The sequence below is a fragment of the Scyliorhinus canicula genome, chromosome 2 (genome assembly GCF_902713615.1).
Source record: "Scyliorhinus canicula chromosome 2, sScyCan1.1, whole genome shotgun sequence".
Taxonomy (NCBI): Eukaryota; Metazoa; Chordata; class Chondrichthyes; order Carcharhiniformes; family Scyliorhinidae; genus Scyliorhinus; species Scyliorhinus canicula.
Window position 1 is genome coordinate 5,930,500 of NC_052147.1, and position 25,074 is coordinate 5,955,573.

The window sequence follows — 25,074 nt, forward strand, 5'->3', positions numbered from 1 at the left end:
ATTTTATGAGAGACGGGAACCTACCACTGATTGTTATGCCTCAGGGGTGAGGACTGGGGCAGAGAGAAACAGATGAAATGAGAAATTCATAATGAAGTCTGGGAGGTGGGTGGGTGAAACAAATAGAGAAAAGGATGGAGAGACAAGACGAGGGACAGCCACTGGAATTCTGATCAGGGCAAGGTGGCTCTTCGCTTGGGGACCCGAAAAGTGGGTGGAATCTAGGAGTAATTCCAGCAGGGGAGCTGTCCTGCCCAGTGTCTTGTTGGCTAGACTCGGCAGAATGTCTGCACTCCTTGGGCAGATATATAATGAAACAGAAAGGGACACAAGCATAATAAAGTTCAGAGAGACTTGGGTGTAGTTCAGAGAGACTTGGGTGTGCTAGTGCATGAGTCACAGAAGGTTGGTTTACAAGTGCAACAGGTGATTAAGAAGGCAAATGGAATTTTGTCCTTCATTGCTAGAGGGATGGAGTTTAAGACTAGGGAGGTTATGTTGCAATTGTATAAGGTGTTAGTGCGGCCACACCTGGAGTATTGTGTTCAGTTTTGGTCTCCTTACTTGAGAAAGGACGTACTGGCGCTGGAAGGTGTGCAGAGGAGATTCACTAGGTTAATCCCAGAGCTGAAGGGGTTGGATTATGAGGAGAGGTTGAGTAGACTGGGACTGTACTCGTTGGAATTTAGAAGGATGAGGGGGGATCTTATAGAAACATTTAAAATTATGAAGGGAATAGATAGGATAGATGCGGGCAGGTTGTTTCCACTGGCGGGTGACAGCAGAACTAGGGGGCATAGCCTCAAAATAAGGGGAAGTAGATTTAGAACTGAGTTTAGGAGGAACTTCTTCACCCAAAGGGTTGTGAATCTATGGAATTCCTTGCCCATCTAAGGTAAAAATAGATAGTTTTTTGAAGAATAAAGGGATTAAGGGTTATGGTGTTCGGGCCGGAAAGTGGAGCTGAGTCCACAAAAGATCAGCCATGATCTAATTGAATGGCGGAGCAGGCTCGAGGGGCCAGATGGCCTACTCCTGCTCCTAGTTCTTATGTTCTTATGTTCTTATGTTCTTATTGGGGCACACACGGCCCACTTGATAAAAGCAAATTACTGCGGATGCTGGAACATGAAACAAAAACAGGAAATCCTGGACAACTTCAGCAGGTTTAGCAGTGTCTGTGGAAAGAGGAGGGAGCTGAGATTTCAAGTCTGAATGACTCTTTGTCAAATGTTATGGGAGCGGCATTTTCAGAACCCCAAAATGTATCATGGAGTTCAACCAACCTCTCCCTTTAATGTATTGTTGCTTTTGAAGCACACGGCTTGGTCTCCAGGTGTGGCATTACAATTATGGACACGTGGGTAATTTAACACAAAACAATGTTTATTCCATGAATTCAACTTAACCTTTTAAATAAACATTGGATCACTTAACACCCCTCACTTCAAAGATAACCCCGAAAATAATACAACACTAAATAATCCCTCAAAATGTCCCTTCAAACCTCCAAAATACTTCCCCTTTAACAACCGACATGAGGTTACATTCAATATATTTATAGTCTTTGGATTTTCAGACATCAACAGACCAGTTCTGTGTTTTCTTCTTGCAGCTTTTTTGCAAAACACACAAACACTCCTGGCTTTCTCCTCAAACCTGAAACCAAAAGCAGAAGTGAGCTCAGCTCAGCTCCCCCCACCCTCTGACATCACTTCATTAATATGAGCTGCTCCATTTCTTAAAGGTACGTTGCTTAAACATCCACTTCTTAAAGGTACTCTCACATGACACAAAGTTCACTTGAGGTGTTTGCACCGACCTGCAAGAGCATATTATTACAGCACAGCCGGGATTTCTCATATAATTGTACACTGAATGCTGCACAACTTTACCATCTGAAGAGCAGCACGGTGGAGCAGTGGGTTAGCCCTGTTTCCTCACGGCGCCGAGGTCCCAGGTTCGATCCTGGATCTGGGTCACTGTCCGTGTGGAAATGGCACATTCTGCCTCTGCGTGAGTTTCACCCCCACAACCCAAAGATGGTAGATGGATTGGCTCCGCTAAATTGCCCCTTAATTGGAAAAATGAATTGGGTACTCTAAAATTAATTTTTTAAAAACTTTACCATGTGAAACAGACTCCTGATAAGGAAGAGGAAGGTGGTTATCTCAGCATGCAGCTAGGTGATCCCGCAACTGAGGAGGTGTTCACTTGCAAAAACCCATTTAGCCAGCTGCCAGGTACATAAAAGCAGAGCTGGTTAAATAATAATTATTCCTGTGTCCACTGCAGGTACAGTCATTCCTTCAGGATCTCTGTACCTGACAGCAGGTACAGTCATTCCTTCAGGATCTCTGTACCTGACAGCAGGTACAGTCATTCCTTCAGGATCTCTGTACCTGACAGCAGGTACAGTCATTCCTTCAGGATCTCTGTACCTGACAGCAGGTACAGTCATTCCTTCAGGATCTCTGTACCTGACAGCAGGTACAGTCATTCCTTCAGGATCTCTGTACCTGACAGCAGGTACAGTCATTCCTTCAGGATCTCCTTCTGACACATTTCAATAGACATATCCTGTTCCTTCCTATTCATTACACAGGCAGCACAACAAACACGTCCTGTCTTCTGTTACCACGAGCGCAATCTAACCGTGACAAGCACTTTTAGTCATAGATTCATAGAATTTACAGTGCAGAAGGAGGCCATTCGGCCCATCGAGTCTGCACCGGCCCTTGTAACCACAATGCTACCGTGCTGCCCCTAGTCAGGTGTTTCAGGCACTCGCAGTACTGAGAAACACCACACTATGGGCGCGCTTCTCCGCATCCCACGCCGGGTGGGAGAATCGCGGGAGGGCCGGGCGAATCACGCCACACCGCCCTGGCACCCCCGCGATTCTCCCACCCCCCCCAAAAATGGCGTGTCACGTTTTTCGACAGGCCGCTCGGAGAATCGCCGCTCGCCGTTTCTCACAGCGACCGGCGATTCTCCGGCCCGGATGGGCCGAGCGGCCTGCCGAACCCGACAGGTTCACGCCGGCGCCAACCACACCTGGTCGCTGCCGGTGTGAACATGGCGCGCGACCGCTGCATGTGGGGCCTGTGGGGGGCGGAGGGTGGATCGAGCACCACGGCCGTGCTCAGCAGATGTCTGGCCCGCGATCGGTGCCCACCGATCGTCGGGCCGGCGCCTGTAAACGACGCACTCTTTTCCCTCCGCCGCCCCGCAAGGTCAAGCCGCCGTGTCTTGCGGGCAGCGGAGGGGAAGACGGCAACCGCGCATGCGCGGGTTGGAGCTGGTCAACCTGCGCATGCGCGGCTGACGTTACTTAGGCGCCGCCGGCCACGTCATTCCCAGCGCAGATTCACGCGCCGCCATTCCTAGCCCCCCGGGGGAGGGGGGGGGAATAGGGGGCGAGGAGCGGCCTCCGACGCCGGAGTGAAACACTCCGAGTTTCACTCCGGCGTTGGCACTCAGTCTCCCGTTGGGAGAATCGCGCCCCATGTGTTGGGACTTTGTTACAATCAGGGCCTCAGTGAGACTGCCCGGCCAAGGCCACACTTAGTCCTGTTTCCAACGAGCAGAGCTCCCCAGTGCAGGAAGAGGTAATGGCGTCCCAATTGCTTAACCCCCCCCCCCCCCCCCCCCGCACCCCAACGTGGCCCCCAAACCCACCTACAAGGTGGTCCTCAGGCTCCCTGCCACCCCACCTCCTATGGGCAGAACACCCCAGGTCCAATTCCCAGTGCGGGAAAAATAACAGCAAGGCACCCTGGCAGTGCCCCTGGCAGCTGACAGTGCCACCTGGCACCACCAGAGTATCAGGTTGGCAGTGCTGAGCTGCCCATGTGGCACCAGCAATGCCAGAGAGCCACACTACCCAGAGGGAAACAACATGGGTGTCTCCGATCCCCTGCGCGATCCCCCCAAGTGCCATTCCTGCTGCTCCCCATCTGTGGAGACCAGCACTGAGCAGCACTTGCCTGAGGCGAAGGGGTGAGATCCCAGGGCCTCGGTAGATCGGGCGAGTGCATATTAGAATGATTTTGATTTGATTTGATTTATTATTGTCACATGTATTAGTATACAGTGAAAAGTATTGTTTCTTGCATGCTGTACAAACAATGCATACCGTACACAGGGAAGGAAGGAGAGACTGCGGAATATAATGTTACAATCATAGCAAGGTGTAGAGAAAAGTTCAACTTAATACGAGGTAGGTCCATTCAAAAGTCTGATGGCAGTAGGGAAGAAGCTGTTCTTGAATCGGTTGGGACGTGACCTCAAACTTTGGTATCGTTTTCCTGACGGAAGAAGGTGGAAGAGAGTATGTCCGGGGTGCGTGGGGTCCTTAATTATGCTGGCTGCCTTTCCGAGGCAGCGGGAATTATAGACAGAGTCAATGGATGGGAGGCTGGTTTGCCTGATGGACTGGGCTACATTCATGACCTTTTGTAGTTTCCTGCGGTCTTGGGCAGAGCAGGCTCCATACCAAGCTGTGATACAACCAGAAAGAATGCTTTCTATGGTGCATCTGTAGAATTTGGTGAGGGCCATAGCTGACATGCCAAATTTCCTCAGTCTTCTGAGAAAGTAGAGTCGTTGGTGGGCTTTCTTAACTATAGTATCGGCATGGGGGGACCAGGACAGGCTGTTGGTGATCTATACACCTAAAAACTTGAAGCTCTCAACCCTTTCTACTTCGTTCGCATTGATGTAGTCAGGGGCATGTTCTCCACTACGCTTCCTAAAGTCGATGACAATCTCCTTCATTTTGTTGACATTGAGGGAGAGGTTATTGTCGTCGCACCAGTTCACCAGATTCTCTATCTCATTCCTGTACTCTGTCTCGTCATTGTTTGAAATCCGACCCACTACGGTGGTGTCATCAGCAAATTTGAAAATCGAGTTGGAGGGGAATTTGGCCACACAGTCATAGGTGTACAAGGAGTATAGTAGGGGGCTGAGGACACAGCCTTGTGGGGCACCTGTGTTGAGGATGATTGTGGAGGTGGTGTTGTTGCCAATCCTTACTGATTGTGACCTGTGGGTTAGAAAGTTCAGGATCCAGTCGCAGAGGGAGGAGCCGAGGCCAAGGCCACGGAGTTTGGAGATGAGTTTCGTAGGAATGATGGTGTTGAAGGCTGAGCTGTAGTAGATAAATAGGAGCATGACATAGGTGTCTTTGTGATCTAGGTGTTCCAGGGTAGAGTGCAGGGCCATGGAGATGGTGTCTGCTGTGGACCTGTTGCAGCGGTAGGCGAACTGTAGTGGATCAAGGCAATCCGGGAGGCTGGAGAATGGGACCAGCCACCTCACTCCAACATGCAGACTCTCCAGGTACTGATCCCACCCACAATGGGTGTGATTCAGATCGCGCCGACTCAGAGATCTCATTAGATCCCACAAGACGTGGCGAGCTGGGTAGATCCGGGATGTGGGATCTCCTGGCATCTACCAGCCACACCGCCGTTTGAGCAGAGCTCGATGGTAGATCGTGCCCCACGTCTAATGAGCATTCATCAGGAAATTGAAATAAATGCAGATCACTTCACTGAAAGTCAATCCTGGTTAGATTTAAAATTTGCCATCATTTGAAATTTGTTCAGTGAGTGACTGGTCAAACTGAAACAGGCTCCATGGAGAGACAGTGGAAGTTTTTTTTTATAAATTTAGAGTACCCAATTATTTTTTCCAATTAAGGGGCAGTTTAGCGTGGCCAATCCACCTACTCTGCACATCTTTGGGTTGTGGGGGCGAAACCCACGCAGACACGGGGAGAATGTGCAAACTCCACACGGACAGTGACCCAGAGCCGGGATCGAACCTGGGACCTCAGCGCCGTGAGGCGGTTGTGCTAACCACTAGGCCGCCATGCTGCCCTTAGAGACAGTGGAAGTTGATAGTATTTGGCAATTCAAATTAGATACGTTTATTTTGGAAAATAACTTCAAGTCAGGTTGACTTAGGAGACCTTTAAAAATGGTGGATTGGTGCAGATTCCAATCCCATTCCTGGGCTGTGTGATTTTTTGGCAGTACCTTCAGAGTGAGGGCTGGCTCCTGCCTTACGTCTGCATGTGGGACTCCCAACCTGGCAGGTTCTATTGTGGCTGCAGCCATGTTCTACTCCTCCATAATGTTCATGACGCCAGCCAGGTTGTTACAGAATTATGGTTCAAGGCCACTCAGAGGAGTCAGGAACCCTAGTCTGCATGAGGGGATCTTTTAAAAGGTAAGTTCAAAAGGTCCTTCTCACACCCCCAATGCCATGTTACTCCCTCCATCCAGCCCCCATAGCCCCTCATACCCCCAGTGCCATGTTACTCCCTCCATCCAGCCCCCATAGCCCCTCATACCCCCAATGCCATGTTACTCCCTCCATCCAGCCCCCATAGCCCCTCATACCCCCAATGCCATGTTACTCCCTCCATCCAGCACCCATAGGCCCTCATACCCCCAATGCCATGTTACTCCCTCCATCCAGCCCCCATTGCCCCTCATACCCCCAATGCCATGTTACTCCCTCCATCCAGCCCCCATAGCCCCTCATACCCCCAATGCCATGTTACTCCCTCCATCCAGCCCCCATGGCCATCATACCCCCAATGCCATGTTACTCCCTCCATCCAGACCCCATAGCCCCTCATACCCCCAATGCCATGTTACTCCCTCCATCCAGCCCCCATAGCCCTCATACCCCCAATGCCATGTTACTCCCTCCATCCAGCCCCCATAGCCCTCATACCCCCAATGCCATGTTACTCCCTCCATCCAGACCCCATAGCCCCTCATACCCCCATTGCCATGTTACTCCCTCCATCCAGCCCCCATAGCCCTCATACCCCCAATGCCATGTTACTCCTCCATCCAGCATCCATAGCCCCTCATACCCCCAATGCCATGTTACTCCCTCCATCCAGCACCCATAGCCCCTCATACCCCCAGTGCCATGTTATTCTCTCCATCCAGCCCCCATGGCCCCTCGAGTCTGCACCGACCCACTTAAGCCCTCACTTCTATCCTATCCCTATAACCCAATCACCCCCTCTAATCTTTTTGGACAGTAAGGACAATTTATCATGGCCAATTCACCTAACCTGCACGTCTTTGGACTGTGGGAGGAAACCAGAGCACCCGGAGGAAACCCACGCAGACACGGGGAGAACGTGCAGACTCCGCACAGACAGTGACCCAGCGGGGAATCGAACCTGGGACCCTGGCGCTGTGAAGCCACAGTGCCATCCACTTGTGTCACCGTGCCACCCAGGCATGAAGGCATTATGGCTGAAGGCATTATGTCTCTGAACGAACACCAGGACATCCTGAAGGGGCAGGATGAACAGCCAGAGGCCGTAGTACACATAGGTACTAACAACATAGGCAGGAAGAGTGATGAGGTCCTGCAGAAGGAGTTTAGGGAGTTGGGCAGTAAACTGAGAAGCAGGACCTCTAGTGTTGTAATCTCAGGATTACTCCCTGTGTCACGTGTCAGTGAGGCTAGAAATAGGAGGATAGTGCAGCTAAACATGTGGCTAAGCCTGTGGTCTAGGAGGGAGGGTTTCAGATTTTTGGACCATTGGGATCTCTTCCGGGGCAGGTGGGACCTGTACAAGAAGGACAGGTTGCATCAAAACTGGAGGGGCACCGATAACCTGGCTGGGAGGTTTGCTAGTGTCCCCCGGGAGGATTTAAACTAATATGGCAGGGGGGTGAGAACCAGAGTGTTAGCTTAGAATCCCTTCGGCCCTCCAAGCCCGTGCCGACCATGCTGCCCATCTAAACTAAAATAATTTACACTTCCTGGGTCCGTATCCCTCTATTCCCATCCTATTCATGTATTTGTCAAGCTGCCCCTTAAACGTCACTATCGTCCCTGCTTCCACCACCACCTCCGGCAGCGAGTTCCAGGCACCCACTACCCTCTGTGTAAAAAAACGTGCCTCATACATCTCTAAACCTTGCCCCTCGCACCTTAAACCTATGCCCCCTAATAATTGACCCCTCTACCCTGGGGAAAAGCCTCTGACTATCCACTCTGTCTATGCCCCTCGTAATTTTGTAGACCTCTATCAGGTCGCGCCTCAATCTCCTTTGTTCCAGTGAGAACAAACCGAGTTTATTCAACCGCTCCTCATACCTAATGCCCTCCATACCAGGCAACATCCTGGTAAATCTCTTCTGCACCCTCTCTAAAGCCTCCACATCCTTCTGGTAGTGTGGCGACCAGAATTGAACACTATACTCCAAGTGTGGCCTAACTAAGGTTCTATACAGCTGCAACATGACTTGCCAATTTTTATACTCAATGCCCCAGCCAATGAAGGGGAGCATGCCGTATGTCTTCTTGACTCCCTTCTCCACCTGTGTTGCCCCTTTCAGTGACCTGTGGACCTGTACACCTAGATCTCTCGGACTGTTAATACTCTTGAGGGTTCTACCATTCACTGTATATTCCCTACCTGCATTAGACCTTCCAAAATGCATTACCTCACATTTGTCCGGGTAAACTCTATCTGCCATCTCTACGCCCAAGCCTCCAAATGATCTAAATCCTGCTGTATCCTCTGACATAGAACATAGAACATAGAACAGTACAGCACAGAACAGGCCCTTCGGCCCTCGATGTTGTGCCGAGCAATGATCACCCTACTTAAACCCACGTAACCCGTATACCCGTAACCCAACAACCCCCCCATTAACCTTACACTACGGGCAATTTAGCATGGCCAATCCACCTAACCCGCACATCTTTGGACTGTGGGAGGAAACCGGAGCACCCGGAGGAAACCCACGCACACACAGGGAGGACGTGCAGACTCCACACAGACAGTGACCCAGCCGGGAATCGAACATGGGACCCTGGAGCTGTGAAGCATTGATGCTAACCACCATGCTACCGTTATGCCCCCTTGTAACAGCTACATCCACCCGAGGAAATAGTCTCTGAACGTCCACTCGATCTATCCCCCTCATCATCTTATAAACCTCTATTAAGTCGCCTCTCATCCTCCTCCGCTCCAAAGAGAAAAGCCCTAGTTCCCTCAACCTTTCCTCAAAAGACCTATCCTGCAAACCAGGCAGCATCCTGGTAAATCTCCTTTGCACCCTCTCCAATGCTTCCACATCCTTCCTATAATGAGGTGACCAGAACTGCACACAATACTCTAAATGTGGCAGTCCTCATCACTATCCGCAATTCCACCAACCTTTGTGTCATCTGCAAACTTACTAATCAGACCAGTTACCTTTTCCTCCAAATCATTTATATATACTACAAAAGGTCCGAGCACTGAACCCTGCGGAACACCACTAGTCACAGCCCTCCAATCTTGATTAATAAGGGGATCAGGGGTTATGGGGAGAAGGCAGGAGAATGGGGATGAGAAACATATCAGCCATGATTGAACGGCGGAGCAGACTCGATGGGCCGAGTGGCCTAATTCTGCTCCTATGGCTTATGGTCTTCTGGACTGCTGCTTGGATACTGAGTATTGGGAACCATGATGTGCTGAGTATGGTTACAGCCCAGCTGGATGCTGAGGGAGTGGAACCCTTTGAGGCTTCAGTACATTTCTCAACCTTTGCGCAGGGCCTGCTAGGTGATTTATGTTCAGTGAATGGCACCCTGCACCATTCGGAAGGCTGTTATCCAGCTAAAGGTACACGCATGCCCCTCCTGCCTCTCTGCAAACAGAGAATGCAATGTATAATACATCAGTTACCTGCCTTATTCAACAGTGGACACTGACCTACCAGATATTGGTGATGTCCCCTGCTCCAGCCTGGAAAGGGCCAAATATGAAGATGTTCACGGACACAGTCACCTTCGCAAACATTATGAAGATGTTCAACAAATCCTGGCTACAATCAATGGCACCTCCACCACCATAAAACACGCTGGGGGAGGGTGGGGGTAGGCGTAAAATCCCACCTAACGTCTCTGCTTTTCATTTCTATCTTGCTGTGAAATTAATCCTAGTTCTTGGTTTGTGCCTTTTAGTAATTTATGTACTTGTCCCCTTCAATTATTTTACTCCTCTGCATCCTGTTTAGACATCAAGCAGTATTACAGTATGCAGTAAATGTCTTCATCATTATCTGTGCCCTGTCTGAAGGCAGGTCCTTGGCTCAGGTCCCAATGCTTCATCCTGAGCTGTTTTCCTGGCAGCTTTTGTCATTGTCTTCCACTCTCAGGGACAGGCTGAGGAGGCAAGTCCCAATTCAGGGGCGGCACGGTGGCACAGTGGCTAGCACTGCTGCCTCACAGCCCCAGGGATCCAGGTTCGAATCCGACCTCGGGTGACTACTTGTGTGGAGTTTGCACTTTCTCCCTGTATCTGCGTGGGTTTGCTCCGGGTGCTCCGGTTTCCTCCCACAGTCCAAAGATGTGCAGGTCAGGCGGCTTGGCCGTAGGATTATGTGGATTATGTGGATAGGGCGGGAGATTGGGTCCAGTGGGGTGCTCTTTCAGTGGGTCGTTGCAGACCCGATCGGCCAAATTGCCTCTTTCTGCACTGTAGGGATTATTTGATTGTATGAACCCCATCAAACCTGTGCTGTTGCCTTTATTTTAAACAACACGCCAACTGGGATAACCGATCCCCAGCAAGTGTAATAAAAACAGAAAATACTGGAAATGCAGTACTGGTCAGAAGCGCATGGCAAGAGGAACAGTGGATAACATTTTAGATCAATTACCTTTCGGAACTGGAAAATGTTAGAGATGTAACATAATTTAATTAAGTACAAAGTGTGTAGTAGGTGTGATTGTGTGTGGGAAGGACATGCAGGAATGAATGTAGTGAAATAATGAGTCATTTGCCCCAACATTTGTATCAACAGCCAGGATTTGTTGAACATCTTCATAATGCCAGTCATTTTGCCAAATATATATATATTTTGTACATTTTAGAGTACCCAATTCATTATTTCCAATTAAGGGGAAATTTAGCATGGCCAATCCACCTACTCTGCACATGTTTTGGGTTGTGGGGGCGAAACCCACGCAGACACGGGGAGAATGTGCAAACTCCACACGGACAGTGACCCAGAGCCGGGATTGAACCTGGGACCTCGGCGCCGTGAAGCAGGAAGTGCTAACCACTGCGCCACCGTGCTGCCATCAAATATATTTTTTATATGAGTGCACGTCCCATGTCCCTACCCATGGTAAGACAGATGAGACAGTTTTATAACGACAAGTACCCTGTATTACTGTATTCAGCTTCTGAGAGCCAGACTCTTTACTAGACCACAGATGCCAATTGCGGCAAATAAACACAGCCTGACATTAGAGTTCAATGGCTGTTTTGGGAGAGAGGTTTGCAGATTGCTTAGCTCCTGTAAATCACCGGCTTCACATCAGAAGGAGCCAGCATGAAATTAAAACAGAAAATGATGGAAAAACTCAGCAGGTCCGGCAGCATCTGTCAAGGGAGAATAATAATAACCAGAGTTAAGTTTCGAGTTCGTATGACTCTTCTAGGGCGAAATTCTCTGACCCCCAGCAGGGTAGGAGAATCGCCTGGGGCCGCCGAAAATCCGGCCCCCGCCGTGGCAGAGATTCTCCGCCACCCGGGAAGTGGCGGGGGCAGGAATCTCGCCACTCCGATCGGAGAGGCCCCTGTGGTGATTCTCCGGCCCGGATGGGCCGAAGTCCCGCCGCTGGGAGGCCTCTCCCGCCGCCGAGGTTTAAACCACCTCTGGAACGGCGGGATCAGCGGCGCGAGCGGGCCCCCGGGGTCCTGGGGGGGGGCGGGGGGCGATTGGACCCCGGGGGGGTGCCCCCACGGTGGCCTGGCCCGCGATCGGGGCCCCCCGCTCAGACTCCGGGACAGTGCCCTGGGTGCACTCTTTCTCCTCCGCGGCCGCCACGGCCTCCGCCATGGTGGAAGCGGAAGAGAAACCCACATCGCGCATGCCACTGCACTGCCAGCGCATGAGCCGACCGGCGAAAGCCTTTCGGCCAGCCCCGCTGCCGGGGGCGCCGGTTTTTTGCGCCAGTCTTCTGGTGCCAACCGCCCCGGCGCGGGGCTGGCCCCCAAAGGTGCGGCGAATTCCCCACCTTTGGGGAGGCCCGACCCCTGAGTGGTTGGCGCCACTCCCCTACGCCGGGACCCCCCGTCACGCCGGGTAGGGGAGAATGCCGCCTCTGATCTCTAACTGGGGTGTTTGGAACCAGAGAACACAGTCTCAGAATAAGGGGGAGGTCATTTAGGACTGAGAGGAGGGGGAATTTCTTCACTCAGTGTTTGGGGAATCTTTGGAATTCTCTGCCCCAGATGACTGTGGAGGCTTAGTCACAGAGTATTTCTAGACTGAGATCGATAGATTTTTACTTGTTAAAAACGACAAGGATGATGGGGATAGTGTAGGAAAATTGTGTTCATAGAATCATAAAATTTACAGTGGAGAAGGAGACCATTTGGCCCATCGAGTCTACCGGCCCATGAAAGCGCACCCTACCTAAACCCATTCGTCCACTCTATCCCCATAACCCAGTAACCCCACCTAACGTTTGGACAGTGCAGGGCAATTTAGCGTGACCAATCCACCTAACCCGCACATCTTTGGACTGTGACAGGAAACCGGAGCACCCGGAGGAAACCCACGCACACACGGGAAGAACATGCAGACTCCGCACAGGCAGTGACCCAAGCTGGGAATTGAACCCGGGCCCCTGGCGTGTGAAGCAACAGTGCTAACCATTGTGCTACCATGCTGCCCTGGTTGAAGTGGAAGATCCCTGGAATGATGAGCTGTTTGTATGAGGAGAGGTTGAGGACTCTGGGTCTGTACTCATTGGAGTTTCGAAGGATGAGGGGGGATCTTACTGAAATTTACAGGATTGTGAGAGGGTTGGATAGAGTGGACGTGGAGAGGATGTTCCCATTGGTCAGAAAAAGTAGAACCCACACAGCCACAGCCTCAGATTGAAGGGATAATCGTTTAAAACTGAGATGAGGAGGAATTTCTTCAGTCAGTGGGTAGTGACTCTGTGGACTCTTTACCGCAGAAGGCTGTGGAGGCCAAATCACTGAGTGTCTTTAAGACAGAGATAGATAGGTTCTTGATTAATAAGGGGATCAGGGTGTAATAACCTATAAAAACCTGCACAGGACTCATCCAGCTGGGAATGATTGTTTCCCCGTGCTCATCAGACTGAGTTAACCCAGCACGAGTATAAAAGGCAGGCAGCTCCAGTGTAACCAGTTTGTGTGCGTTATCTTTAAATTACTTTAGATGCTTTGAGTTGTGATATTTGTAGCCTGATGTACTCTGTCAATATTGTTACTTGATAAATGCTACATTTCCTGACCATTGTTGACTTTATCAAGTGGAGTTGCCACTGTCCATGAACGGAGAAATCTCCAATAACTATTTCCCATCAACATTGAAGTCAATCACAAAGATGCCTCTTACAACATATTGACAGCTATTAATGGACAAATCAATAAGCTTTTTGCACCCCATTAAAATGTGACTACCTTAATTACTTAATCCTCCATACCAGTGTTCTTCAAAGTTGGGGGTGTGACCCGTGGGTGGGTCGTGGGTGGGTGTCGGGAGGGTCGTGGAGCCATTGTCCGCGCTCCCGATCGCACAAATCCCCGCGCAGCCGGCGGCTTTTCATAACGCCGGCTGCAAGCGGCCACGTACATGTAAAAAAAAAATTTGGCCGCATTGTGCCCGCACGCCGATAATCGGCCACGCATGCGCAGTGCGGCCGCTATTGTTTTTAACAGTTGCAGCTTTTTGTTTTTATTCATTTATTCATTTATTTTATTCATTTCATTTTGATTTTTTTCCATTTATTTTATTTTTTTTACAAGTTCGGGGGGGTTTATTCATTTTTTTCATTTATTTTACTCATTTTAGTTTTTTTTTACAAGTTCGGGGGGGTTTATTTGATAAAATTTTACAGGAAGAAAATGCAGAACTTTGGACAGATGGAGACTACCTACTTTCTGACACAGGAAGGCTTCACCTTCATCTAACAGGTTCCATTGGAGGAGCGTGTACGAGAGTCAAAGGGACCCAAAACCATTTCCTCCATTTTTGTCAGCAGCAAACAAGGTAAGAGAAAATGGTGGGTCGCACAGGTCGGCCGGAATGGGTCGCGCAGGTCGGCCGGAGTGGGTCGCGCAGGTTGGCCGGCGTGGGTCGCTCAGGTTGGCCGGCGTGGGTCGCTCAGGTTGGCCGGCGTGGGTCGCTCAGGTTGGCCGGCGTGGGTCGCGAAGGTCGGCCGGCGTGGGTCGCGAAGGTCGGCCGGCGTGGGTCACTCAGGTTGGCCGGCGTGGGTCGCTCAGGTTGGCCGGCGTGGGTCGCGAAGGTTGGCCGGCGTGGGTCGCGAAGGTTGGCCGGCGTGGGTCGCGAAGGTTGGCCGGCGTGGGTCGCGAAGGTTGGCCGGTTGGTAAAGATGGGTCCCCGGAAAAAATAGAGTCTGCATGTCCTCCCCGTGTCTGCGTGGGTTTCCTCCGGGTGCTCCGGTTTCCTCCCACCATCCAAAGATGTGCAGGTTAGGTGGATTGCCCCTGTTAAATTGCCCCTTAATGTCTAAAAGGCTAGGTGGGGCGACTGGGTAATGGGGATAGGTGGGGGGGGGGGGGGGGAGTGAAGGTAGGGTGCTCTTCTGAAGGGTCATTGCAGACTCAAAGGGCTAAAAGCCCTTCTGCACTGCAGTTATTCTATGCTCATGTAAGGAACACGATGAACAAGTGATTGGACAACAGGATCTGCTCATTGTAGAGGCTCGGATTTTACTGTCCTGACTCTTCTTTAGGATACTGATAACTATTAATATTACTGGAAAATTGTGTCAGGATCTAATTTTGGGACAGGTACTAGCGTGTGTCTGACAGCCTTTATTCTATACTTCTCGGTTTTCCATCCACTGCTTATTGTGGTCAAATTGAGTAAACAGAAGCCTGGCTACTATGAGAGGTGGGACATATCTGCTCTGCAGTTGGAGCCATTAGATAGTTACTAAAATAGTCTAATCTTTCCTCTTTCAACCCAAGCGGTGTAGACTCAATTATAACAGTGCCAACTGGTGCCCTGGCTGAGTCTAGCTAATTCAGTGTAGACTAGCTATCAAACCATGTGCATGTCTCAGAATTAATAATATTTACATTTAGATAACAACTATCACAATGAACCATCTGAAAGGGAAGATATTGGCGAAGGCATAAATAAACATGCAAAGATATGATTAGGAGCAAGAGTCGGACACTCGGCTAATGTTTGTAAACATTGATCACATCAAAGAGAGGTAAGTGCAGTGCAATCACATGCTTGAGAGATTGCAATGAGTTTAGTGGTTGGAATGCACTTACATCTCTTTGATGTGGTCAATGTTTACAACTATTGGGGTTTCACCACTTAGGCCACGGAAGCCTGTAAGGATATGTATGGATCAAAGTTGCAGATGGTTTGTACAAGCTGTTAATCACAGACCGCTACTAGATAGCTATTTGAATGCCTTGCAGATAATGGAACTATACAAACCAGATGCAGGCACAGCTGCTCTCCTTTGAGGAACAGACATGTTGAGCTGCAAGGCAGGTATTACAGCTCTAATGCTTCCCACTGCCCCTGTCTGGATTGCCATTCAGCTTCCAGACAGGGGTTCCTTTTCTGGGGGTGGGGCGGGTCTATGTGGGGGGGAGGTGTGTGGGGGGGTTGGTAGAGGGGTGTTCCTGTGGGCAGGGGGTACCTGTGGGGTGTTCCCCTATTACAGGGATCCTTGTTGGAGGTCCCCCTATTACAGGGGTCACTGGAAGCGGGGGGCGTGGGGAGTCACCCTGTTACAGAGATTCCTGGGAAGTTCTCCTATTACAGGGGTCCCTGGTGGGGTCCCTTTGTTGCCAGAGTCCCTGAGGGTCCCCCTATTACAGGAGTCCCTTAGGAGGGTCCCCTAATGCAGATGTCTCTGGAGGGTTTCCCCTATTACAGGGGTTGCTGGTGGGGTCCCCCTGTTACCGGAGTCCCTGGAGGGACCGCATTACAGGGATCCCTGTGGGGGTCCCCCCATTAAAGGACCCTCTGGATTACGGGGATCCCTGTGTCAGGGGCGAGGTCGGGTTCGGCTGGAGGAATCGTGGGTAGGAGTGCATTTTGTGGGGAGGGGTGGCCCTTAGATGGCCTCTACCAGCGTGCCCTTGGCATGGTGGACCTTGCGATGGGCCAAGTGTACCCCATTCGCCCACCGCAAGGCCCACCGCACCAGGACCACGCTGGTAAAAACCACAAATGAGCCGCACCAACGTGATTCCTGGCCAAAGGGACCGGGAATCACAGGAATCCGGAGCACCAGGTGTCGGGCCCACTAAATAGATGCCAATAGGCCAGTAAGATCCATTTGTATTTATTTACAATAACCTCCCCACCCCCAGCCAGCGCACGTCATGGACCTCGCTCACGCCTCCAGCGGGAGTTTGGAAGAGCGTCCATTCCGATTTTCCCCTGACACCCGATTCTCCGTCCCATCGGGAACGCATTCCAGGTGTCCCAGGATAGAAAATCCCATCCAAGGAGTCCCCCATTTGAGAGGAAGGTGGATCTGACTGGCTCTGCCTTATAATTATTCAACGCCTCTGGATTCTCTAATCCCGCGGTCCACGCTGAACGGGCCGACCCCACGACTAATTCTGCCCCCGACGGAGGGATCTCACGCCGTTGGGACGGCCTCAGGACGTCACCTGAAGGCTCCGGAGAATACCGGGCCGGGCCTGCTAATGACATGCAAACAGTGTCTGTTGTACATGCGGTCTCTGGTACGCATTGACGCCGCTGTTGAGGTGACGGAGAATTGTGATTTCGAGTCAATTCAGCACCTGCCACAATTTTGGCGTCAGGACCGATTTTCCGCCCAATCGCGTTTCCCGATTTCGGCATTGGCTAACAGAGAATCCCGCCCAGGATTTCTCCTCATCTCTGTCTCAAATGGGTGACCCCTTATTTTTAAACAGTGAACCCTAGTTCTAGATTCTTCCACAAGAGGAAACATCCTCCCCATGTCCACCCTGTCACTATGCAACAGGATCTGATGGCCGGGATTCTCCCTTCTGGGGACTAAGTCCTTGTGCTGGCGGGAAAACTGGCACCAACCACTCCGGCATCAACAACCCCCGAAAGTAAGGAATTCTCCGAACTTTCGGGGCCTAGGTTGATGCCGGAGGGGTTGTCACCACTCCAGCTGGCACCGAAGGGACGGTGTGATCTCGCGCATGCGCAGACCAGATGGCGTTCTTCCGCGTATGCGCAGACCGGCCGGTGTATTTCCGCGCATGCGCGGGGTTTTTCTTTTCCGTGCCGGCCACCGGGCAATATGGAGGAGCCCTACAGGGGCCCGGCGTGGAGGAACAAAGTCCCACCACGGAACTGACCCTGTCCGCCAGCAGGATCTTCTCATCTCACTTTTGGCAGCCTCCCCACGGTGCGTCCCCTGGTGGCAGAGAGTGTGGGTCATGCAAAACCCCACGGACATCGGCGCAGCCAGAAGATTCCCCCGCTGGCCAATGGCGGGCCGCTTCTGCTGCCGGCAAGTATGCTGCAAGCGGGCGGAAAATCCCACCGGGATATTTCCCCTTGTGGGAGACTAGAATTAGAGTAGTGCAGTTTAACAATGAAGGGTCTCACATTGAGGACTGGAGCCAACTTGTACCGGAATTTCCCATCAACTCTTCTGAAACAAATAACTGGATCATCTGTGTTTTTAAGATGATTGCTTCGCGATAAATGCTGCATTGGGGCACTGCCACTACTCTGCTTTGAACTGTGTCTGAGAAGGGCCCACAGTTTAACTTCTTACCCAAACCACAGCTCCCCTTCTGTGCTACACTAGGCTCAGTGCGCCAGTTTGTAGAGTGGACTACATTCCACGACCTTCTGTTGAGAAGGAGAGAAATGCCATCCCCCCCACTGAGTCAATCATCATCCACGCTGATATATGAATGGTGACTGCCTGGTTAAGGTATAGGAGGACACCAGGCTGTGAAACTCCAACCCGGTGAGAGGATGTAAAAATAAAATATTTTTTGAGTAGCTGCAAAGCTTTTGGCTAGAAACTTCAAGCTCTGTTTAATCAAAGAAGTTAACCTACAGGGATGTTGAAATTAATGTGTGTGTCAGCGATGGGCAGATGATAAACACTAAGATAAAAGCAACATTGCTTTTTAAATATGATTTATCTTTATTTCGCCTCGGATGTGTACCTGTGAGGAAAGAAGTGGCTCAAACCAATTTTTGAAAACAATATTTATTTGACTCGGGTGATACAATCTTTGATCTCATTTGTCAAGGAATAGGTGCCCATTCCCAGAAAAGATACACAATTCATCATCTCACTCGGTGTTTGCAAAGAGCAGCAAGCAGCTGCTTGGCAATTCTGTGCCCCGAGCTGAGGGCTTGGTGGTATTTGTCTGTGGCACGGTGGCGCAGTGGGTTAGCCCTGCAGCCTCACGGCGCCGAGGTCCCAGGTTCGATCCCGGCTCTGGGTCACTGTCTGTGTGGAGTTTGCACATTCTCCCCGTGTTTGCGTGGGTTTCACCCCCACAACCCAAAGATGTGCAGGGTAGGTGGATTGGCCATGCTAAATTGCCCCTTAATGGCAGCACGGTAGCATTGTGGATAGCACAATCGCTTCACAGCTCCAGGGTCCCAGGTTCGATTCCCCGCTGGGTCACTGTCTGTGCGGAGTCTGCACATCCTCCCCGTGTGTGCGTGGGTTTCCTCCGGGTGCTCCGGTTTCCTCCCACAGTCCAAAGATGTGCAGGTTAGGTGGATTGGCCGTGATAAATTGCCCTTAGTGTCCAAAATTGCCCTTAGTGTTGGGTGGGGTTACTGGGTTATGGGGATAGGGTGGAGGTGTTGATCTTGGGTAGGGTGCTCTTTCCAAGAGCTGGTGCAGACTCGATGGGCCGAATGGCCTCCTTCTGCACTGTAAATTCTATGAATAAACTCTTCCTGCTGAATAATTAAACTGCTCTGGACTACTTTTCCTGTCATCTCCAACCCAATGCTCCTGGGAGACTTGGGCAATGCCATATTACAGACAGTCATGGCTTACAACCTATCCATTTCACAATTCCAGTGCATGAATTTCACCCACAACGGTGACATAAAACCCTGAGAATGGACTATTTTGGTTGCTGTCTTTCATCAGAATAGCACACAAAAGTTTTCCAATCAAGGCCTCAATGCAATTCTTTCATCAATGTAACGACAGATAAGGGAGGTAATTTGGCCAATCTGGGTTCCCACAACAGAAAGAAACATAATCAAAAGGGAGAGGGGGGGGGGCCCATCTTTTGAAAGCTTTCAGGTACCTTCAAGCAGCCTTGATGGGCTTAAGTAGGGTGCTCTTTCCAAAGGGCCAGTGCAGACTCGATGGGCCAAAAGGCCTCTTTCTGCACTGTAAATGCTATGATTCTTTTCATGTATCCATCCAGATACCTCTTGAGGATAGCACAGTAGCACAGTGGTTAGAACTGTTGCTCCACAGCACCAGGGTCTCAGGTTCGATTCCCGGCTTGGGTCACTGTCTGTGCGGAGTCTGCACATTCTCCCCGTGTCTGCATGGGTTTCCTCCGGGGGCTCCGGTTTCCTCCCACAGTCCAAAGATGTGCAGGTTAGGTGGATTGGCCATGCTAAATTGCCCTCAGTGCCTAAAAAGGTTAGGTGGGGTTACAAGTATAGGGTGCTGTGGGACTTGAGGTGGGTGCTCTTTCCAGAGGTTGGTGCAGACCCAATGGACTAAATGGCCTCCTTCAGCACTGTAAATTCTCTGATTCTCCTACCTTCTCCCCATAACCCCTGATCTCTTATTAATCAATAAATCCTGTTATTAATCAAGAACACCATTTGCTACAGACCAAGAGCTGGAAGGTGGAATTAGTCAGAATAGCTCTGTCTTGAAATGAAAAAATGAAAATTGCTTATTGTCACGAGTAGACTTCAATTAAGTTACTGTGAAAAGCCCCTAGTCGCCACATTCCGGCGCCTGTCCGGGGAGGCTGGTGCGGGAATCGAACCGTGCTGCTGGCCTGCTTGGTCTGCTTTGAAAGCCAGCGATTTAGCCCAGTGAGCTAAACCAGCCCCTGAGAACATCTTAGAACATTGGGCAGCACGGTAGCATGGTGGTTAGCATAAATGCTTCACAGCTCAAGGGTCCCAGGTTCGATTCCCGGCTGGGTCACTGTCTGTGCGGAGTCTGCACGTCCTCCCCGTGTGTGCGTGGGTTTCCTCCGGGTGCTCCGGTTTCCTCCCACAGTCCAAAGATGTGCGGGTTAGGTGGATTGGCCATGATAAATTGCCCGTAGTGTCCTAAAAAGTAAGGTTGGGGGGGGTTGTTGGGTTACGGGTATAGGGTGGATACGTGGGTTTGAGTGGGGTGATCATTGCTCGGCACAACATCGAGGGCCGAAGGGCCTGTTCTGTGCTGTACTGTTCTATGTCTAACATCAGAACACCTTACAAAGTGCTGCCAAGTATTTCCAGCACTTATTGTTTATATTTCAGACCTCCAACATGGTGACAATTTTTTTCTGTTTCCAAGTGAATCAGTCCAACCTTGAACAGCATCCCATGACGTACAGGATCCATGGAATACCAATATTCCACATCTTGTTTTGAGAGGTGGGGTAATGGGGTAAACAGTCACATTTTGTCAATCGGCTTAATGACATTTCTCACAGGAAACCCGAGTGCTGATCAGAGTGCTCACGAGGGCATCAAGGAATGTTTGTGCTTATTCTACTTAATTAGCACATATTGAAATATTTAAATGATGCAGATTTGATTCAAGAGCACTTTAGTCCACCACAGAAGCCTGGCTGGAGGGCGGCCCACCTCATACAAAGCAGGGCAAAGAGTTGTAATAAAGGCTCGCTGCCCGAGCATGCTCTGTCTCTTGGGCTCCGCGCGTGTTGTTTTGAAAGTTTGCTCAGTTTGGCTGCCCGCCGACTGGTTTGTGCGAGTTTAACTCGGTTAGAGCGGAAGAATGGCGCAACAGTTCGGGAGAATGAAAGTGGGACTTATTGTTAAAATTCAACACGGCAATGGGATGACACAAGACCGCACGTATAACTGAATTGCTTACTGATAAATCTTGCGTGTGAGCTTACACCATCAGTAAGGCCAAGGAGATTAAGCACGGGTTTCCCACTTGGAGGATGCCTCCTTTCGTGACCCAGACATTCAGAACTTGTGGAAGGATCTGAGTTTGAGGAGAGCTTTCTATCCAATAAAGACTGATTTTTGACCTTCAGTTGAATTTTCTACTTCATTAAACATGCCTGTCTGATTAGAACTCTGGTTTTGGGCACTGTGGTGAATGTACTTCATGTAATTCACACTGTATAGTATTATGTCCTTGTGGGCTCTGTCTGTGAGCCGTTGTGCGGCTCTGCCCACAGAGGGAGATGAGGAGCTTGTACAGGGCTCCATCTTCGGCTCCGCCCATGGCTCCACCCATGGCCCCTCCTACTACCGGAAGTATAATGTGCTGCAGCCTTGTGAGCCTGCCCTCAGTTCTTCTGGTCGCAGGCAGGCTCAGTTGTAAGTCTATTAAAACCACAGTTTACTTCCTATCGTGTCTCGAGTGAATTGACGGTCACATCAATCACCACTTGTGTTGGAGTAACTATTAGTGCACTATTCTTCATGTCTGCGTGGGTTCCCTCCGGGTGCTCCGGTTTCCTCTCAGAAGTCCCAAAAGACTTAGGTGAATTGGACATTCTGAATTCTCCCTCCCAGTGTACCCGAACGGGTGCCAGAATGTGGTGACTAGGGCCTTTTCACAGTAACTTCATCGCAGTGTTAATGTAAGCTGACTTGTGACAATAATAAAGATTATTATTATTTTTAGGTTCTCCTGCTCATTCCACATCACCATTACCAGCCATACAGAAGGGAAAATTTGCCATCCCATTTCCTTCATTCCCTGGAGTGCAGTCACTGCATATGGCTCACCACTCCAGCAAACAATTAGTGATATCAATGGTTAGCCATCTTCCTTCCCGCTCATTGCTCTCCTTGCATTTCATACTCTGGCCTCAGATGGAATTCTCACATCTGCTCCGTCACTGAGCCTGGGCGGGATTCTCCGACCCCACGCAGGGTCGGAGAATTGGCGGGAAGCGGCGTCATTTCCGCTCCCGCAGGTTTCGTAATTCTCCCGCCGGAAAAAAACCGGCGTTGTGCAAATCCCGTCGGCGGCCTGTGAAAACAGCTGGCGCCGGCGGGATTTCATTTTATTTGCACTGACCTGAAATCTCCGGCCCGGACGGGCCGAAGTCCCGCCGACGTGGCCACGGGTCACGTCGGCGCAAATCAGAGTTGGTTTAAAACGGCGTCAACCATTGATGATGGCTGACGCCGTTCAGTGTCGGGGGTGAATGCGCGTGGGGTGGGTAGCGGCATTGGAGGCATTGGAGCGCGCGGTGGGGGGAGCGGTGGGGGGAGCGCGTGGTGGGGGGAGCGGCATTGGAGGCATTGGAGCGCGCGGTGGGGGGAGCGGTGGGGGGAGCGCGTGGTGGGGGGAGCGGCATTGGAGGCATTGGAGCGCGCGGTGGGGGGAGCGGTGGGGGGAGCGCGCGGTGGGGGGAGCGGCATTGGAGGCATTGGAGCGCGCGGTGGGGGGAGCGGGGGGGGAGCGCGCGGTGGGGGGAGCGGCATTGGAGGCATTGGAGCGCGCGGTGGGGGGAGCGCGCGGTGGGGGGAGCGCGCGGTGGGGGGAGCGCGCGGTGGGGGGGAGCGCGCGGTGGGGGGAGCGGCATTGGAGGCATTGGAGCGCGCGGTGGGGGGAGCGGTGGGGGGAGCGCGCGGTGGGGGGAGCGGCATTGGAGGCATTGGAGCGCGCGGTGGGGGGAGCGGTGGGGGGAGCGCGTGGTGGGGGGAGCGGCATTGGAGGCATTGGAGCGCGCGGTGGGGGGAGCGGTGGGGGGAGCGCGTGGTGGGGGGAGCGGCATTGGAGGCATTGGAGCGCGCGGTGGGGGGAGCGGTGGGGGGAGCGCGCGGTGGGGGGAGCGCGCGGTGGGGGGAGCGCGCGGTGGGGGGAGCGCGCGGTGGGGGGAGCGGCATTGGAGGCATTGGAGCGCGCGGTGGGGGGAGCGGTGGGGGGAGCGCGCGGGTGGGGGGAGCGGCATTGGAGGCATTGCAGCGCGCGGTGGGGGGAGCGGTGGGGGGAGCGCGTGGTGGGGGGGAGCGGCATTGGAGGCATTGGAGCGCGCGGTGGGGGGAGCGGTGGGGGGCGCGGTGGGGGGAGCGGCATTGGAGGCATTGGAGCGCGCGGTGGGGGGAGCGGTGGGGGGAGCGCGTGGTGGGGGGAGCGGCATTGGAGGCATTGGAGCGCGCGGTGGGGGGAGCGGTGGGGGAGCGCGCGGGTGGGGGGAGCGGCATTGGAGGCATTGGAGCGCGCGGTGGGGGGAGCGCGCGGGTGGGGGGAGCGCGCGGTGGGGGGAGCGCGCGGTGGGGGGAGCGCGCGGTGGGGGGAGCGCGCGGTGGGGGGAGCGGCATTGGAGGCATTGGAGCGCGCGGTGGGGGGAGCGGTGGGGGGAGCGCGCGGTGGGGGGAGCGGCATTGGAGGCATTGGAGCGCGCGGTGGGGGGAGCGGTGGGGGGAGCGCGTGGTGGGGGGAGCGGCATTGGAGGCATTGGAGCGCGCGGTGGGGGGAGCGGTGGGGGGCGCGGTGGGGGGAGCGGCATTGGAGGCATTGGAGCGCGCGGGGGGGGAGCGGTGGGGGGAGCGGTGGTGAGATAGGGGATGGGGAGGAGGTAGGGGAGAGAGGGGTGGGGAGGTGGGGTTGTTGGGAATAGAGAGATCAATCACTTACCTCGAGTGCCGGTCGATTGGGGGGGGGGAGGTGTTTGTTAAGAGAGAGAGATCAATCAATTACTTTAGTGCTGGTAGATTGGGGGGGGGGGTGGATGGGGGGGGGATGGATGGGGGGGGGGGGTGTGGTTGGGGTGGGTGATGAGGGCAGTGATGACATGGTTGCCTTCCCTGCCACAACCCCCCACCCCCTGCAGGCCATGTTTTTCAATCAGCCTGTGATGTTGGCCGCCGTAGTTGCATCCGCGATTGTACAAGTCGCCCTGGAGGAGGAGGAGGAGAACGAGGAGGAGGAGGAGGAGGAGGAGGAGGAGGAGGAGGAGGAGGAGGATAACGAGGAGGAGGAGAACGAGGAGGAGGAGGAGGAGAACGAGGAGGAGGAGGAGGAGAACGTTGTGGCGGCACATAGACGGAGACGTCTGAGGAGGCCCCGTGTGTACAGAGCCCGTTCATCGTTCCTGGAACTCACAGACCGGGCATGCAGGAGCAGACTCCGGATGAGCCCTGAAACCGTGGCACTCATATGCAACCTGCTGCCTCACCTGGCACCGCGTGGCACTGGGGGAGGACATCCTCTCCCCGTGTCAGTCAAGGTTACAGTGGCCCTCAACTTTTACGCCACGGGCTCATTCCAGGCGCCGACTGGTGACCTGTCTGGCATCTCACAGGCATCGGTGCACCGGTGCATCCGGGCAGTGACAGACGCCCTTTATGCCATCGCGGACCGCTACATCCACTTCCCCATGGACCAGGCGAACCAAGATGCCCGGGCCGTGGGGTTCTCTGCCATGGCAGGTTTTCCCATGGTCCAAGGGTTGATCGATGGGATGCACGTAGCCGTGCGGCCACCTGCAGAAGACAGGGCCGTCTTCACAAACAGGAAAGGGACATATTCTGTGAACACCCAAGTGGTCTGCGACCACCGCATGATAATCATGCCCGTTTGCGCACGGTTCCCGGGAAGTGTCCATGACTCATACGTGTTGTCGCGGTCGAACATCCCTGGAATGTTCGAGGGACGCCACCGCCGGATGAGGGGCTGGTTGCTGGGAGATAGGGGTTACCCGTTGCGGAAGTGGTTGATGACGCCTGTACGGAGGCCACAGAGTGACGCAGACAATACATACAACGATGCCCATGCAGCGACCAGGGGTCGAATTGAGAGGTGCTTTGGGATCCTCAAGTCGCGATTCCGGTGCTTGGACATCTCTGGGGGTGCCCTCCAGTACCCGCC

At 52.6% G+C, this 25,074-nt stretch overlaps 1 protein-coding gene across 1 annotated transcript in view; it reads left to right on the top strand.

Annotated features, from left to right (window-relative positions):
- Nucleotides 1-25,074, top strand: part of LOC119962494 (trichohyalin-like) — a 147,259-nt gene that overhangs the window by 20,667 nt on the left and 101,518 nt on the right. Inside the window, exons 3-5 of the mRNA XM_038790440.1 lie at nucleotides 2,141-2,243; nucleotides 2,296-2,529; nucleotides 9,747-9,915. Of these exons, the coding sequence (XP_038646368.1) occupies nucleotides 2,141-2,243; nucleotides 2,296-2,529; nucleotides 9,747-9,915 (506 nt within the window). The remainder of the gene's footprint in view (nucleotides 1-2,140; nucleotides 2,244-2,295; nucleotides 2,530-9,746; nucleotides 9,916-25,074) is intronic.